Source organism: Thunnus maccoyii, chromosome 5, assembly GCF_910596095.1.
Source record: "Thunnus maccoyii chromosome 5, fThuMac1.1, whole genome shotgun sequence".
NCBI lineage: Eukaryota > Metazoa > Chordata > Actinopteri > Scombriformes > Scombridae > Thunnus > Thunnus maccoyii.
The window spans coordinates 6,126,422-6,139,621 of NC_056537.1; the positions used below are offsets into that span (position 1 = coordinate 6,126,422).

Genomic DNA, 13,200 nt, shown 5'->3' on the forward strand with positions numbered 1-13,200 from the left:
TACCACTAAAGTTACCCCAAATTAAAAGATAGGTCTTTAATTTATTTTAAAAAAATACTAAGTTCTCTGTTCTGAGATCAAAGAGGAGGGTGTTCCACAGTTTTGGGCCATAACAACACAAACAGCCTGACTCACTCACTCACTTACTCAAAACTAAATAACAAACTGAAATGACTGAAACAATTATTCAATTATCAAAACAGTTGCTAATTAGTTTTCTGTCTATCGACTGATTATTCGACTGATCGCTGCAGAAAATATGATAAAAATAACTACAATGACAGGGTACACAGCAGCTTATTAAAAAATGAACTTCATTTGATCACCACCACCATAATACAGACTGTAGTTAATGTCTGGTGTTTTGTATGGCTTCTTTGAGCTCTAGTTCCAATTAGAGTATACAATATAATATAATATAATATAATATAATATAATATAATATAATATAATATAATATAATATAATATAATATAATATAATGAGAGAGTATTGTACTGTTTTAGAAATATTTTTATTGTATTTCTACGTCACAGTCATTTTCTTTAATTTTCAAGACAAAATTTCTTCACTTCCGGTCCCATCTTTGCGTCATCTCTTGAGCTTAACACTGGTTTCACTCAGGAGGTCCCATTCACTTTTAATTTATACCCAACACGGCACTTCCGCTTTGATGGATCTTCATGTTGACCAATAGGAATGGAGAAAGCCGCCACCGCAGGGCGGGACGACCAACCAGCGTGCAGCGGGGGCGTGTACTCATCATAACAAAGAATATGCGTGTGTTTTGACAGATTCAACCTGCTGTAGTGCTAATTTCAGATTTTACTGTTTCTGATAAATGTTTGAAGATTTTTTATTCTACCTAATCATGATATTTTGATGATTTCTTAAAGATATATTGTAAAAAAGCAATATACTGTATGTCAACTGTGAAAAATGCACATTGGAATAAGCCTTGTACACAGGCACACACAGATACCAACCACACCCCACAGCTGGTTTATTCTGTGATCCGATGTGTTGTGGTTAACACTGAAACGCCTGTCAAACAGCTAGAGTCCCATTGCCTCAGTGACAGGAAACTATGTGGTTTACAGCTTCCTCTGTGAACTGTTACTGGCCTTTTCAAAAGGAAACAACACCCTGACACCCTGACAGGTCAGATGGTGTTATCTATCATGGAGCAGCTTTGGAAGAGTGTGGATGCTGTTTTTCAGCAACACTCTGCTTCACTGTGATGTCTGATCTATGCTCTCTGGTATGAACATGTGTAATAGACAATTTCCTTCAGTGCTCCAGAGCTTGTTAAACTCTCAGACAGCTGTTTTCTACCATTTCCAGAGATGTCTTCATTTGACATGATGCTTAAGAATAAACCCACCATATCATCTTAAACCACAAAGTGTGGCTGCAGACACTGAATTTACCTAATTTGACCCGCAGAAGTCTGTACACTTCTTTTCCACACATAAAAACCTAAAGCTGAAATCTGTTATTTCATTGTTTCATCTGTATGGTGGAGGGTGGTGAAAGAAGAAAAAAAAACAAGTGCTATAGTCCATAAGTGGCTATTTTGACATATTAATTGGGGTTTTTTTTCTTGTCACACCTGCCAGCTGAACATGCTCAGTGTTGCCTCTAAACTGTAGGTGGCACCCTAGGCGAGATCTGAAAATTTACTTGCCCCAGACACTTGACTTAAGGCATGTCTTCCTCAGAAAAATTACAGCATTGCTCAATTATTCAAACAGCTTAGAACAACCAGAAAACAATTTAAATATTTAGCAGCAAAACGGGAAGTTGGGTGGTTGAGTGTAAAAAAGCATCTGACTACAAGGTTTCACATCACATCTCTATCATTAGGTTTCCTCTAACCATGACCACAATCCTTCCCTGAGAAAAAAAAAAGTAGTGCTGATGTATTTTGTCCTACAGAAACACAGCTGTGGGTCGTTTTGGAGTGAACCCTCCCCATGCCTCTATAAGACCAGGTCAGGTCATTGGAAAGTGTTTGTGCCTCATTGTGATTACAAATTGGCCATAGTATTTCAATTCAATTCAATTCAATTTTATTTATATAGCGCCAAATCACAACAAAAGTCATCTCAGGGCACTTCTCACAGAGAGCAGGTCTAGACTATACTCTTTAATTTACAGAAACCCAAGAGCCCAGAAACCTCAAGCAGAACCCGGCTCTAGGTGGGCGGCCATCTGCTTTGACTGGTTGGGTTGAGAGAGAAAGATGGGGGGGGCAGAACAACAACAGCAATAACAACAACAACAACAACAACAACAATAGATACATGACTAGCAACAACAAACGGCACCAACAGCTGGAGAAGGACATCCCCATGGCTAAGGGCCACAGCCCGGTCCCTGAGGTTTCCTGCGGATGAGAAAGCACAAAGAACTCCGGAGAAGAAGCCAAGTTAGTAACATGCAGTAATTGTATATGAATACATACAGATGGAGAGGAGGAGCTCAGTGCATCATGGGAAGTTCCCTGGGAGTCCTATAGCAGCATAACTAAGGGCTGGTCAAAGGCGAGCCTGGTCGGCCCTAATGATAAACTTTATCAAAAAGGAAAGTTTTAAGCCTACTCTTAAACATAGAGAGGGTGTTTGCCCCCCAGACTGAAACTGGAAGATGCTTCCACAGGAGAGGAGCCTGATAGCTGAAGGCTTTGCCTCCCATTCTACTATTGGAAACTAAACCACCAGTCAGCCTGCATCCTGGGAGCGCGGTGTTCTAGTGGGGTAATAGGGTACTATGAGCTCTTTAAGATACGATGGTGCCTGATCATTAAGAGCTTTGTGGGTGAGGAGAAGGATTTTAAATTCAATACTGGATTTTACTGGAAGCCAGAGCAGAGGAGCTAAGATGGGAGAAATATGATTTCTTTTTCTAGTTTTTGTCAGTACACGTGCAGCTGCACTCTGGACCAGCTGGAGAGTCTTTAGAGACTTGTTAGGGCAGCCTGATAATAATGAATTGCAATAATCCTGCCTGGAAGTAACGAATGCTTGGACTAGTTTTTCTGCATCTCGTTAAGACAGGATGTGCCTGATTTTTGCAACATTATGTGAGTGAAAAAAGGAAGTCCTTGAAATTTGTTTTGTGTGGGAGTTAAAGGACATATCCTGATCAAAAATAACTCTCAGATTCCTTACAGTGGTGCTGGAGGCCAGGGTAATACCATCTAGGGTAGAGTCGTCTACATTCTCTGTCCCGGTCAGCAGCCACTTCTGCTAATACTTTCTGACCTAATCGCTTTCGTAAATAGATAGTTGTTCAGTTGTTGTTGTTTTTTTCACATCTTTATTGCATACCAACAATGCAATCAAAAATTTTCCCAAATGCATCATTAGATGATGCATCATCACTGCAGAAAGGGACAGATTACAACTATAAGATAAACTGTGGTCCCTTTCAAGTTGGACCCCAGTTACCATCATTGTTCTGTTATGAATCTGTTCGCAGTCTGACTCCAAGCTGCCATTCTCCACCAGTCCTTTAGAGGCTCTCAGACTTTTCTCCCTTTTCGTTTGGACTGGACTGAGTGGGGGAAAGCTGTTTTGAGTTGTATCTTTAAAGACATCTGGCATGATATCATTTAAGTTGCCTTTATTAGTTGGACTGTATTCATTGTGTTGCTAGGTTTTTGGTTTTCTGTTTCCTCCTTCTTCGCCTGCTTTTCCCTTTACACCTGCCCTGCATTCAGTCTCCTTAGCCCTGCCCTGCTCCCTGTGTCTTCCCCAGCCAATCGGCTCCCAGCGTGCTCATCGGTGAGTCTTGCCACCTTTTCCTTGTTGTTTCACTAGTTCAGGTTATATTTAAGTCCTGGTCTTCAGTTCAGTTTTGTCGGATCTGCTCTGTATTCTGTTTTGCTCTGATCTACCAGCTTTATTTTTGCCTTCATGTTCCTAGAATAAAGAAGTTATTCTTCAGCCTTGCTTTGTCTACGGTCTCCGGCATTTTGGTCCACCTGCTCTGCACCACTTGACATGTTCACCCTACTGAGAATTCAACAGGGCTGGAATAAGCTGCACTCATGTTCCTCCAAACCATTTTCCCCAGGGTCCCGAAGGCAACCAGTATTTCTTTGCTGGGATACAACCCCAGGTTTATTGTATGACAGTTAGTTTGAGATCATTTTAGGAAGAACACATTTATTTGAAGATACACACCACATAAGCATCAACTGAAATATTAAAAGTATGAAAACTAGTGACTTAACCACAGACTGTGTATAAAGATGGAGGTAGCGAGGTGTGACATCAGCCATTGGTTTGCATTGGAGCTGGTTTTAAGCCCAGAGCTGCCAAGTGTCACGGTTTGACTGTGAGACTCATGCATTTGACACAGATCTCATGATCTCACGCCACACATGCCTTCTCTCACTCTAACTTTTTGCCTTCACTTCCTTTGTTTTCGTCTTCTGACCCTTACTATTTCAGCTTTTAATCTTGCGTTAGAGGAGTATATTACCAAATAAATTTGTAAGTAAATTACTGCAAAGTAGTTGCCACAAACAACCTTTGGGGCCCCTGAGGGTCTAGGGCCTTCTGGTAATCCTCCTGGTAATCTAGCCCACCACAGAACATTATTTAGCCAAGAGCAGAAGCAATATGCAGTAATTGTTTGTGCCTTCATAAACCTTTTCAAACCTTTTTATTTTCTTGATTTTTTCTGTCAAAATCATAAAACTATTATTTCATGGAAACTAGTGTTACTTTGTGTATTATGAGTTGATATTCCACTGTTTTTTATGACATTTCTTCTGCCCAACACCATGTTTTAAAATAGATGGAACATCAAAATAAGGAAGCTGTACACTCTCAAAACGCTGTATCATTATGACGTCTATTATTTAAGATATGTCTGTATTTTCAGCACTTATCTGACACCTTCAGTAGTGCCTAAACCGAGCAGGTAGGAGTTCAGCGTCTTGCTCGACGACACCTCAGCAGGGCCATATGGCTGCGGACTGTAAGTCTCTGTGAATCAGAAACTTTCCAGCAGGTGTTTTTCACACCTGACTCTGCCTCGCTTTCTGTCTCTTTGCTTTTCCTTTGCAACGTCGTTATCAGTTGGGTTGCGCAACACGAGCTTGCAGATTGTGGGACATGAACAGTGGAGAGAGGTCGTATTAGTGAGTAATGTCAAGGATCTTTACTTTGCTATCGTATGAACTGGATATAAGAGATTACATTTTCAAATGTGTCGCAGATATATGTTGTCATAAGGACATTAGATCTATATGAGGAAAGAAAAAATGCAGAAAATGTTATCTGATGTCTGTTGTTCAATATTTAAACATTCTCATAGACTACACTCACTAAAATGTGACTTTAAGAGGTAGAAGGCAAAAGTTGGCTATTTATGTCAAGTAAGTGTTTGATGCAGGTTTTCTGTTTGTTAGTGCAGGCATCACGTTTTTTTGGTGTATATCTCATTTTGAAAAGAAACTCTTCAAAACCACCAGATGTGCATTTTTGCTCTCTGACAGCTCAAGTTCTCTGGTCTGGAAGCTCTTCTCAGCTCACAAATAGAGTGCATGTATCCCTGGCAGCTGGTTTAAATTTAGCTCAGTGAAGCTGCCCGCTGATTACAGTGTTGCCCAAACAGTAACAAAGAGGATGAAGCTGAAACACAGTGTGGTCGGCCGTGACTTCCTGTTGAGCAGTGAGATTCCATTTTGAGCTGTTTACAGACTTCAGAGCAGCACCTCACGCCAGCTGAGAGTGGACAATGACCTACTATTGTTTCATTGTATTCTGTTTTATAAAATTTCACAGAAACCATCCACACAACAAAAGAAGAAAAAGTAAAAAAATGTATCAATAAAACATACCATTTTGGTTAGAATGAAAACTCACATTTATTGGTGAGCACATTTCTGTAAAGAATCTTTAAAAACAAATATTACAGCAACAAGAACATGTTTTATTAGTCATAGACATGATGCAGAGCCATTTTTGTTGCTATAAAAACACCTTGTAAAAAAATAAAGACAACTATTTTGATAACAGATTAATCAATAAAGTCTTTCATTTAGTGAAATTATAAAACATTCTCTGGTGACAACTTCTCAAATGTGAGAATTTGCTGCTTTTCTGTGCTTTATATATATGTACATTGAATATGTTTTGGACAAAAGAAGCATGTTGAAGATGTCACTTTGGGGTCTGTAAACTGGTGAAAGGCATTTTTCACTACGTACGATCAAACAATTTAACTAATCATTGAAAAATAACTGAAAGATGAATTAATACTGAAAATAATTCAGCCCTATGTTTTTACACAGACTCTTTATGGTGCTGTAATGAGCCCTCTATGTGTATAACATGTACAGTACAAGTCAAAAGTTTGGACACACTTTCCCATGAGAAAGTATGTCCTTTTGACTTAACGTAACTTTTGACTAGTGCTGTAACCTATATGTAATACGACTGAATAAACCAAAACTAAAGCCGGCAGATATTGATCAACCTTCCTCTTTCTTGAGAACATGTGTTCTCTGAACACAGCTTCAGATGTGTCAAAAACATAAGAGTGCATGATGCAACTTTTCATCTGGTATCTTCAGGCTGGCGTGGCAACAGGAGCAGCTGTTGACACACCTTCATCACCTTAAGCAAGGTCGTGGTCAGGACATGTGACCTGGCACATTTGGCCATAAAAGTCTGTGTTCGACCCCGCCACATTCACACTGGTGGTCATGATGAGGGGGCTGTTTGCATTCGCCGCGCTGTTTGTGGCCGTTTTCGGCAAGGAGACATTTGAGGGGTAAGTGGGCCTCTCAAAACCTCTCACTGGTGGATTTGTAGGGTGCAACTGAATAAAACTTTATGTTTGAACTGTGTATGTGAACTAATAATTACTGAACCTCTAATTCCAATAATAAAAGTTCTTCATTTATTGGCCTCCAACCAAATCTTAAAAGTTTAACCCTTGTTCCCACTTGAGGCCACCAAATTGTAAAAGTATTTAGTTCAGCTTGATGTGGAAGATAGAAGTCACACTGGGAATTAAACCTTGAATCCTGGGAAGTACATGATAAATCATCTTAGCGCTGGGTTCTTGAGTTGAGTAAAAGGTTGTAAAACTCTGTTGTTTCTTTTTGTTACAGACATCAGGTGCTTCGCATTACTGCAAAGGATGATGTCCAGCTGTCTCTTATCAAGACCATGGAGGACATGGTCGAGTTCGAGGTCAGCCATCGTCATCTGAAAATACTCTAAAATAAAATTCAAAGCCTCAAATAAGTGATATCCTTTTTCTTTATTATCTTTGTCTTTTTTTAATATAACAAAACAATTTGTTTTTAAGCACTTTAAGCACTAAATTGACACTTCATTTGACTTAATGTGTTGCATGATGTCTGTGTTTTCTTTCAGTTGGACTTCTGGAGGGACGTGACTGATTTGGCCATTCCTGTGGATGTCAGAGTTCCCTTCCACAGCCTGCAGTCTGTCAAAGTTTTTCTGGAGACTCAGGCCATCGATTACTCCATCATGATTGAAGACCTGCAGGTATGACGTAACAGCCTGGATCCTCAAGTCCAGGTTGAAATAGGAGCAGAATTTACTTTCCATCTGTATTTACCGCACCTGTTTTGATTTTTTAAATGTCAATCAGCTCAATGTAATCGCCTAATGGAATTTTTTAAAATAGCTTTGTTGATGTCTAACTCAAATATAAATGGTGTCTCTGGCCTGCAGATGATGCTGGATGAAGAGCAGGAGGAGATGGAATCTGCTGCTCGTGCTGCTGAGCCCAGAAACACTGACAGCTACGACTACGCCAGATACCACACCATCAGTGACGTGAGTACACAAACTCTGTATACACAAAGCAGCTGTTGTCCAGTAAAAGTATACTGCTGCCTCAAACAGCATTCACTGAATACTTCTGATATAATCCTTGATTCTAATGTATAAAAGGAAGATTTAGAAATTTAAAATCAGGGTATTTGTGAATGACATTCGTTCTGGACACATGTAAAACAAATCTATTTGTTTTTCACTCAGGTTTATTGTTCTGGCCCTGATTGCTTGCATTCAAAATCTGTTTGTTTTGAATCTTGTACTTGCATTATATTTGACTTCCATCTGAGCACAATCAGCACTTTTTTTCTTGACAGTAGAGCAGTCACTGATTACTTGGCTTCTACTAGAAGCGTCTTTTAGATTATCTACAAGATTATTATAATAACACAACAACAACAAATTAAGACTCAGTCAAGACACTACAGAGAATCTTTATAAAGACTGGGATTTTGTCTTTGGTTTAGATCTACAGTTTCCAGGACATGCTGGTGGCTGAGAATCCCCACATGGTCAGCAAGCTGGTGATTGGTCAGAGCTATGAAGGTCGTCCCCTGAATGTGCTCAAGGTAAACAAAAGAAATAAAGGCTGTACTATTGTGCTTCATAGAGAATAGTAGTATACGTAAAGCATTTTCTTAACAAAACAAAGAGAATTTATGAAGTATGTTTGTTTCTTAGTTCAGCACTGGTGGAACCAACCGTCCTGCCATCTGGATCGACACTGGAATCCACTCCAGAGAGTGGGTCACTCAGGCCAGTGGTACCTGGTTCGCCAAGAAGGTGCTTTAAATGACTCTTGGGTTGTTTTTTGTTTCCCCTAACTGTCTCTGCAGCTTCTGACCACTGATCTTCTGCACTGCAACTTGTGTCTTTTACATTTAGATTGTGACTGATTACGGCCGTGACCCTGCTCTCACCGCCATCCTCGACAATATGGACATCTTCCTGGAGATTGTGACCAACCCTGATGGCTATTACTTCACCCACAACACTGTGAGTCTCACATAGCATTTTACTGATTGAGATATTCATTCATAGAAGGATTTCTTAACCCTCTGTAGGGCTCAAAGTTCTCATGACTCTTGCAGCAAGAAGTGTCATGTGAAGAGTATTGCACCATTTGATATTGTATGTTCATGCACATCAAATATATACAGTAGAATTGGTAGATTTAAATTAGCTATATTGAAATAATAATTAGTAGTGTTAATAATGTTGACAACCAAAGAAAAAACACAAAAACAAAGCAGATGAAATACTGATGTTACAAGCCAAAGGTAAATAATAAGAAGAAGAAGAAGAGGAAGAAGGAGAAACAAACCGTGACTTGTTACTCTGATGTCTCCAGAACCGCATGTGGCGTAAGACCAGGAAGCCCAACCGTGGCTCTAGCTGTGTCGGAGTCGATCCCAACAGGAACTGGAATGCTGGTTTTGGTGGTAATGTCTTTCTCTCTTTGTGGGAATATACCAAGGCACCACACGCATTTCTCAGCATTCATTAAGCTCTAAACCTGTAGTCTAAAGCAGTGGTTCTCAACTTCTTACCCTATAGAGACCCCTAAGTGTGAGCAATACATGCTTTGGGCCCCATATATGTCAGATTACAACAAATTCAAATTCAAAATTTCAGTTTAATTTGTCACGTACACAGTTATACACAATATAATGTGTAGTGAAATGCCTTAGGTACCTGATCCGGCTCAAATTACAATAAAGTGAGTAAAAACAAAGTGATTAAAATTGGGAACAATGTATACACTCAGTAAATTGTAAATTTACTATAAAATAAAGTGAAATAAAATATAGAGTACATACATATAATATACATGATTTGATTTGTGAGCAGTTTGTGATTTTCTTTGTTAGATAGTGTGATGTAAATGATTTCTGGAGGCCTAAAGAGGTTAAACTATCCAGTGTTTCACAAGAAAGAACCAAAGAAAAAAACAGAAAAGACTCATAAAATAAACGGATTTAGTGTTGTTTATTTCCTACACCAATATTTATCTCGTCACGCCCTAAATTAATCTGGTCTAATAATCTATCATGTTTTTGTTTTGTTCTGTCAAAATGGTCAAGGATTATATTATAGATAATTACTCTTTATTTTTAATTTGACCTTTATTTAAATTTTTGAACAATTTATTTTTGATGAGTAGAATTTTAGTGATGTGCATTGCTGTCTTTTTTTAACCAAATTTAAAAATAAAATCCTACACATCAAGAGTGTTGTGGCCAAAATGGCAGCACACCTGCACAGACTTGTCACAAAATGCTCTTCAAGAAGCTGAGGACACAATACTAATGACACATATAAGACTCTCACATACATATATCGGTGATTACGTTTTGTGGAGACCCTTGCACTATGTCTATTAGCATCTACTAAGTCACCATGGCAGTTTATTTTAATCATGCTGTGTGACTGCAGCAATCCTTTATAGACAGTGGCATCTGTTTCCTTGCTGTTTCTCTGATTCTGTTCTCATTATCTGTAGGAGCCGGCGCCAGCGGCAACCCCTGCTCAGAGACCTACCGCGGACCCAGTGCTCACTCTGAGTCTGAGGTCAAGTCCATTGTGGACTTTGTGAGGTCCCATGGCAACATCAAGGCCTTTATCTCCATCCATTCCTACTCCCAGATGCTCCTGTACCCTTACGGCTACACTAGAACTCCAGCCAGGGACCAGGTCGAGCTGGTAAAAAAACACCATCTGCCTTTTTTGACTTCTTTACTCAGAATTTTAGTTGGCTGATCTCTTCTCTGGGCTCTGTGGTTTTATCGTTCCTTTGCAGATTTGTCTGTAATGTTAGAAATGTAAGAATATGCAACAATAATATAACAAACAAAACATGAGAAACTGTGAAGAGGCATCTGTATGTGATTATAGTAATCTCTCTCTGCAGCACAACCTGGCTAAGAGGGCTATCACTGACCTTGCCTCCATGTACGGTACTCGCTACAGATACGGCAGCATCATCACCACCATCTGTAAGTTTCAGCAACACTGTTATATATTGGTTTTACTTCATCCCACTTAATTCTCATTTTCAGCAAATGTCATTTCCTCCTCTTATTACTTTTAGTAGTGGTTGTACTTTAATCCCCTTTTAAACAGAGTAACTACAGATTAACTGAGTAATTAACTGTTACTGATGATATATTACTCTCATATGTCCAAAGCCACTTAGTGCATTCAACTTCCATAGGAACAAGAACTGGATGTAATCAAAAGCAGAAATGTCAGTTTACAGTTTAGCAGAATAAATGCTTTCCAGCTCAGGGGATTTAGGGCATCCTCAGTGCTGAAGTGCCCTTTCTTACTTATTATTTACTGCTTTTGAAGCTTTGTATTTGTGTCACAAATCCCCAAAGTAACAACATCTGCAACTAGTTATGAGGTCCAGTGCAAAGTTAACATCCAACCAACAAAAACAGATCCTTGGGAGATGTTGTCATTTTGTGTGTTTGCCAACAGTAACTTAAGTATGAGTCTAAAGTCTGATGAGGTTCTTTTTGATTTTATTCAAGCAGCTGTGAGGCACAGGAATCCGTTTTGTTTTTAGACCCTTTAGCACTTTGAAAACATCATCTTCGACCAAATTAAATGCTGTATTAAAGATTTGAGAGTAAACTCACTGACAAGCTTGATAATTAAAGGACAGGTTTACTATCCTCTTAAAACAATAGTCACGTGACCAAATGAACATTGACACATGTTTTTCTTGCTGTAATCATTCTTCCTGTTCATACTGGCCTATAGGATCCCTTCCTACTGCACTTTCAGTGTAAGTGATGGGGACAAAATCCACAGACTTCTGTGCAAATTGCATATAAACGTTTATTTGACACTAATATGAGGCTTCGGTTGTCCCAATTAGTCAAATCATGTCAATATCTTTCAAAATTACAGTCTTTTTAGTGGTAAATTCCTTCTTTTTGTTGTGATCCTTCCACTGCAGCTGAACAGCAAAAGATACAAAGACACTAAAAAAGAAATATTTTATTAAAAAGATTGTAAATGTGTAAGATATTCACTTTATTTGACTAACTCACATGGCTGAAGCCTCATACCATCTGCAGTCAAACATTTCAATATATTTTTGCTTAAAACAAGGACTGTGGATTTTGGCCCCCATCCCGTACATTGAAAGCACATTCGGAGGGGATCCTCTAATGGTCAGAACAGGACGAATGATTACAGTGAACAAAACCTATTTCAATTTTCATATGGACACCTGACTATTGTTTTAAGACACACTTTAAAAAAATGTTCTGAACAATAAATGTCTCACTTGCAGACCAAGCCAGTGGTGGCACCATTGACTGGACTTACGACCAGGGCATCAAATACTCCTACACCTTCGAGCTGAGGGACACTGGTCGCTACGGATTCATCCTGCCAGCCAATCAGATCATCCCCACCGCCCAGGAGACTTGGCTGGCTCTGATGACCATCATGGATCACACCTTCAAGAACCCCTACTAAACTAATGTGTCTGTAAAAGTGGAAATCTCTGTGGAGAAACCACTGTAGGCAAATGTCATCCTTAAAATGTCATCTTTAAGACTAATGTCATCTTTATCATCATACTCCATGACTCTTAAAACATCATGAAAACCACAAACAGATAAATGAATGGGCTCACTGAGTGAAACTGTCTTGTTTGATCTGAATTTATTTCTCCCTGATCCTGTCACATTTCCTGTCAATCCCATTTTAAGTTTGAGTAAATATTTCTCATACTGAACGGAAGAAAATGAAACATTTCAAAATTGTTTTGTTTGTTTTTGTTGATACAAGCATCACCTACACAAGTGCACATAAGCATATAAAAACCTCACTGTTTTTACCTGCCTTCTGTCCCAAAGGCATTTCCATCTTTTTTCATTCAGGTTTTTCTAAGTAAATGGGACCAGTAAGAGTTAGAAGTGGTTAGATTTCATCCAGCTGAATTAGAATAGGCTACAAAAGGCTACAAATTAGGAATTAGCAATACTGTTTTTCACATTTGGAAATTATAATTTTGTAACAGCTGTGTTATTTCCTTCTTCTCCTTTATGTTTTTGTGATAAACACATATATCTATTTGAAGGCCTCAACTAATCAGTTTGCGTGATCAAAACTTGCAGTACCTTGATCCATATAGTGCACACACACACAATCAGTCAAGTGCGAGTATAAAGGATGTAAAAATAGCACATAAAGGCAGCAGTTGCACCCCTCCGTTTAGGAATCACATTAAGACATCATGACAGGATGAAGCACTTTACAAAAACCCAGGAAAACTCTTCTTGTTTTCACAAAATGGATAAAAGTCTGTAACATTATGTGTACATACATTACATCTACTGTATTACAA

At 38.9% G+C, this 13,200-nt stretch overlaps 1 protein-coding gene across 3 annotated transcripts; it reads left to right on the top strand.

Annotated features, from left to right (window-relative positions):
- The first annotated feature begins 3,729 nt into the window (after nucleotides 1-3,729).
- Nucleotides 3,730-12,489, top strand: cpa5 (carboxypeptidase A5). 3 transcript variants are annotated; one of them, XM_042411944.1, is made up of 12 exons: nucleotides 3,730-3,788; nucleotides 6,593-6,792; nucleotides 7,136-7,217; nucleotides 7,404-7,538; nucleotides 7,728-7,832; nucleotides 8,300-8,401; nucleotides 8,514-8,615; nucleotides 8,718-8,828; nucleotides 9,184-9,274; nucleotides 10,336-10,535; nucleotides 10,744-10,828; nucleotides 12,139-12,489. In XM_042411944.1, exons 2-12 carry the CDS (start codon nucleotides 6,725-6,727, stop codon nucleotides 12,324-12,326), a joined length of 1,269 nt encoding a protein of 422 aa, XP_042267878.1. In that variant the 5' UTR covers nucleotides 3,730-3,788; nucleotides 6,593-6,724; the 3' UTR covers nucleotides 12,327-12,489. The 3 variants fall into 3 exon arrangements, with proteins under 3 accessions (XP_042267878.1, XP_042267877.1, XP_042267879.1); XM_042411943.1 differs by lacking the exon at nucleotides 3,730-3,788 and adding an exon at nucleotides 4,905-4,992; XM_042411945.1 differs by lacking the exon at nucleotides 3,730-3,788 and adding an exon at nucleotides 5,044-5,155.
- The last annotated feature ends 711 nt before the right edge of the window (nucleotides 12,490-13,200 follow it).

Coding starts and splice junctions, on each gene's coding strand:
- cpa5 (XM_042411944.1), top strand. CDS start 6,725: ATGATGAGGGGGCTGTTTGCATTCGCCGCGCTGTTTGTGGCCGTTTTC. Junction 8,402..8,513: donor GTCCCCTGAATGTGCTCAAG/GTAAACAAAAGA, acceptor TTTGTTTCTTAG/TTCAGCACTGGTGGAACCAA. Junction 10,536..10,743: donor CCAGGGACCAGGTCGAGCTG/GTAAAAAAACAC, acceptor CTCTCTCTGCAG/CACAACCTGGCTAAGAGGGC.